General features: G+C 37.4%; 1 protein-coding gene across 1 annotated transcript; it reads left to right on the top strand.

Moving 5' to 3' along the window:
* Positions 1–337: 337 nt before the first annotated feature.
* On the top strand, positions 338–3,075 carry LOC139722180 (UPF0598 protein C8orf82-like). The gene is made up of 2 exons (XM_071633496.1): positions 338–605; positions 2,603–3,075. The coding sequence occupies exons 1-2, from the start codon at positions 338–340 to the stop codon at positions 3,073–3,075; spliced, it is 741 nt and encodes a 246-aa protein (XP_071489597.1).
* Positions 3,076–4,556: the final 1,481 nt, after the last annotated feature.

Raw genomic sequence — 4,556 nt, 5'->3', positions numbered from 1 at the left:
TCACGAAAGGGAATTCGTGATATCAGAAAATCTTTTTTAAAAGTAATATGGCTTGCCATACGGTCGATGCATGCAGTCGATGTAATGTGTGCTGCATACGTGTACGTGTGTACAGTATGCTCCGCGCGCGGCGCCAGGGTGTTGCGTAACTAAACTACATACTAGTACACACGATAGGCCTACTAAATACACCCGATATCGAGTGTTTACAACTGTAGTGTATAAGGTGTTGAACGTGGTGTTTAGCTGCTAGAAGTATGACTGTTTCACGATGAATTCACTTCGCAAATTTTTCATTTGTTCTGGATATTCAACTCGACCTGTAATATCATTTTATATGACAAACAGCGTTAAAACAGGACAGACAGGTACAAGCGTAGATCTCAAACTTCACAGCAGTGCCATTCTCGTCGGGGCAAGGAGTTGCAGTTCAGCCACCCAGGCGGATCTGGGGACGGGAAAGGTGCGGAACCGGTCGCCAGCACACTACGTTCAGGGACAATCGCCAGAACCCAAGATCCGAGAATATTTCTACTACATTGATCATCAAGGACAGCTCTTCCTAGACGATGCTAAAGTGAAAAATTTCATCACTTGTTTCAAAGGTACAGCGCCCATACTTTCACTTGCAAAGAAGAAGCAACATGTTCAAAAAAAGTGTGGGGTTATAACATTTGTCAACTGTTTTGGATACCAACACATCAGAATATTATCAATCAAAATAGGCCTACTAAAGCTAGCCGTATTTGGATATGCCAACAAATTGAATGGAAAATGGAATAACAGTTAAATCGAAATGTACGTCAGTTATGTACTGCACTTATGTATGTGGGTAATTAATACACTTGGCAAAAGAAGAAAGTTAACACTTGTTTGTTTGTTGTTTTTTTTGGGGGGGGGGTTTGGTGTGTGTGTGTGTGTGTGTGTCTTTGCTGTGTTTACTATTAATGTCCATTATTATGCTTGCTTTTCAACTTATACATTTTCTCTCCCTTGAAGTTGGATTTTGTGTCCTTCCCCCACCTTTTTCTTATGTGCTTTAATTATTGGTCCTCGGGATCATTACTGACCCTCTGCCTTTTGTCTGTCCAGTGTCCACCCTCCTGCTCTAATCCCCCTCCCGTACCTGTTGGGCTCCTTGCCCATGACCTCCTACCCTCTCCTTTTGTTTTCTTTGTTCTGTGTCCCAAGCTTGTCCCTGACTGTTCTTGTTGTTTGAAGTCCTTTATGTGATTGCTTTCCCTGCCTGTTTGTCATTTTGCCTCTGACGAAGATTCTGCTAGGATCGAAAGCTCAGGCCCCTTTTGACTCCACTTTTTCAAGTTGTTATTTCTCATAGAATATTCGGCTAACTCTACTAGGATCTAGTGATGTTTTACATACGAGGTACATGTTGTAGAACACCTACCATGTTGAAGGTAATTTCATTTGGTATCAACCTTGTAGGTCAATAAAAAGGGAAAATGTATGTATGAGTGAACACATAGATCATTTTCTCTTCCAAGGCATAAAAGTAAAAATTGCAAAAATGAACAAGTTGTCATTCATGCATTTATCATAGTCCTCTTCCATATAACAATGAGAACAAATGACAGAACACATAAAGAAACACAAATTAGTTGGCAAAAATAAACATATGATCTCTATAATGTGTTTGTAGTCCCTAAAGGTAATAAAAGGCCAACAATAATGGAAAAAATGAAGAATCTTCTGTCAAATCCAAATTCAAATGACTGAGAAGAAGCAATGCCACCCAAAATAGAAATTTTAGATGTTATTTCAAATTAGGAGACTTGAAAACCTTGGTTCTTCAATTTGTCTCTTGAATTCTTGAATTCCTAAATTAAAAGAATGGAATAAAGAAATTCTGTCCATTTTATCACCTTAGGGGGCTTATTCCCTGTGTCATTTGACATTTGAGTTGACAAAAAATTCTTATTTTCCCTCTGTAGCTTTCCACTTTGTTTTAGTTAAGGGACATAGGGAGATAGTAAAGAGAGCAAAAACTTATTTTTGCTATTTTATTCATATCTCATTGTGTTAAAATGGTATTTTGCTATCATTGCAATCTTAAAGGGTATTTTCAAATGAATGACAAAATGTCAATCTCTGCAATTTTTACTTTTGTGCCTTGGAGGGAAAAGATGAATGTGTTCATTCATGAGTTAAGTTCCCCTTTGTATGAACCTACTAGTTTGATAGCCAATTAAATTACTGTTAGTATGGTACATTGTAAATAGTACTCTGATTTTTATCAAAACTTTCTTTGAGAAATACGAATTTGAAGAAGTGTGTACAGTGTACTTTCTTTTTTTTTTCCTTTTTTTTTGCTTAGTGTACATTGTAATACACAACTGTTTTGATATGTTTTGAAAATCATGTGGTCAAGGTGTACAATGTATTATAATGAAAATGTTCAGTTGAGATAAATCTACAATGTATCTCGGTTTCTACTACTACATTACACTGTAGCCCTTATGACAGAGTTCAGCAAGAAAAGTAGCTGACATTTGACTGCATGATAAACAAATCTTGCATTGCTTTGGAATGCTAGATATCATGTTCTACTACATGTATGTCTGAACACTGTTTCTTTCATCAGACACAAAGTTCCTTGCATTCTTCTTCCGACGGCTCAAGACTAACAACTTGGATCATTACAAGGAGCACTTCCCTTATCTCTCACCCTGTGGACCAGAGCGGAACTTTGTCAGATGTGACGACCGCCCGATAGTGTTTACGAAGATCGTTCCTGATCCAGATGACCCGGAAAGCCCCGGACTCTTGTCTTGCAATTTCACGGGAGAGGCAATGACTGTTCCATTTGAGCCTGCCAAAGTTTGCATGCTACCAATCAGCGGACGCATATATCACCCGGCCGCACAAAAAGTCGGTGGTGTGGGACTGATCAAATCCAGCATAGCCATCGAGATCAGTCCCAACTTCGAGTTCGGAGAGAAAGGAGAGTATGCCCCGCCCACTCACTTTAATTGGATGGACCAGCGGTACAAACTGACCAATGAACTCTTAGCTCTCATGTCAGAAACTGAAAAGAGTGAGCTTCAGGAAACCTGACTGTTTGGGGGAGAATCTAAATAGAGATCACTAGAAAATTGGCACCTATTTATTTCTGAAGGGCCTAGTTGACACTTGAAAAGGAAAAAAAAAAACATTGTTCAGCAAATCTATGGATACGTATATGTGTTCTTGAGTGGTGATTATATGCCCTATGCTGCCAATCAAATTCAATTTTTTGCCGACTTCCAAAGGCACACTGTATCTACTTTCCATTAGTCTTAGAACATGCACCATCCTATGCATTTACATGAATTCCTACATGTATGTACGTGTATGTATATACCCCAGTAAGTTGAAACAGGGAAACTGACCAGAACTTCAGGTAGTGCGAATTAGGGCTGCTACCTTCAAAGGAAAAATCTCCACCATGTGTGAGTTCATCACAGTAAACAACAAGGGAAGCAGACAACAGAAATGGTCTCATCAAAATGGAATGAGAAATTAATTTCAAATTTTTCCCAGTGCTAGTTAAATTCAAAACAAATTAGGTCTCCTTTATGAAGAACTATTAAGTTGTTATAGTTCAGCAATGATGACTTAAATTATTATGGAGATATCAATTATGATAGAATCATGCTTCAAAACCAAAGCAGTACAGTCCACTCCAGTAGAGTATACTAAACGAACACAGTTATAACGAAAATCTCATTACAACAAAGTAAAAATTTAGGTCTGACAATTATTATCCATATAATCTTTATGTGCTTTATTGTTGGGCTATAATGCAATTTCAATATAATGAAAGGGGACTGCTGGTCCCGAGGACTTCTTATAATGGGAGTCTATTGTGGAACTCTAAAATACATAGCTTTCTCAAATTTCTGCCATAGTACAGCACGCTGTACAATGAAACTTTCACCATTTGATTATGTATTTATCATTAGAATCAACTTAGATTGTACATGTAGAGTGAAGGTCCCCTTTTTACAATGAAAATTTTACTGTTCGATTAATTTCAACTACATGTATTTTTTTTCTCTCTTTTATTATCATCAGCTTGAATTGTTTAGTGGAGGTCCCCTATTATCTATTTATTTTTATTTATTTATTTCAACATACTTTGACAGGATAATAAGATCAGCAGGTGAATGCTAAGTAAGTGCAGTTCACACCATGTGGAAGTTGGTAAAACAGAACAGTAATACTCCCTTTATAGCAAAGCTTGTACAGTGCACTCCCATTATAATGAATAGGGTAATACAGTGTATGTGATTAAATTTCTAGTACATGTACAACAAAATTAAATTTCAGGTCCTAAAATCATTATGATTTACCTTTATATAATTTTTTGATCTGTAGATAGGGGTCTACTTGATTGTGTGTTCTGTTGGTGCCACAAATAAAGTGTGCAATATAATACATGTATGTGTATCTGTCGCATTGTGAATTCACTCGTTAGAGTTCTTGCAGAGCAAGTGAGGTGGAAGGACAAAGGTGAGAGCAAGGTATTTTCAAGGTTTTACTTTTAGGGCAATGTG

Source organism: Diadema antillarum, unplaced genomic scaffold (genome assembly GCF_040938485.1).
Source record: "Diadema antillarum isolate AM-2024a unplaced genomic scaffold, OU_Dant_1.0 scf00000160, whole genome shotgun sequence".
Taxonomy (NCBI): domain Eukaryota; kingdom Metazoa; phylum Echinodermata; class Echinoidea; order Diadematoida; family Diadematidae; genus Diadema; species Diadema antillarum.
Note: the sequence above shows the minus strand (reverse complement) of the source record. Positions and strands in the feature narration are given on the sequence as shown.

Coding starts and splice junctions, on each gene's coding strand:
- LOC139722180 (XM_071633496.1), top strand. CDS start 338: ATGACAAACAGCGTTAAAACAGGACAGACAGGTACAAGCGTAGATCTC. Junction 606..2,602: donor TTTCATCACTTGTTTCAAAG/GTACAGCGCCCA, acceptor TTCTTTCATCAG/ACACAAAGTTCCTTGCATTC.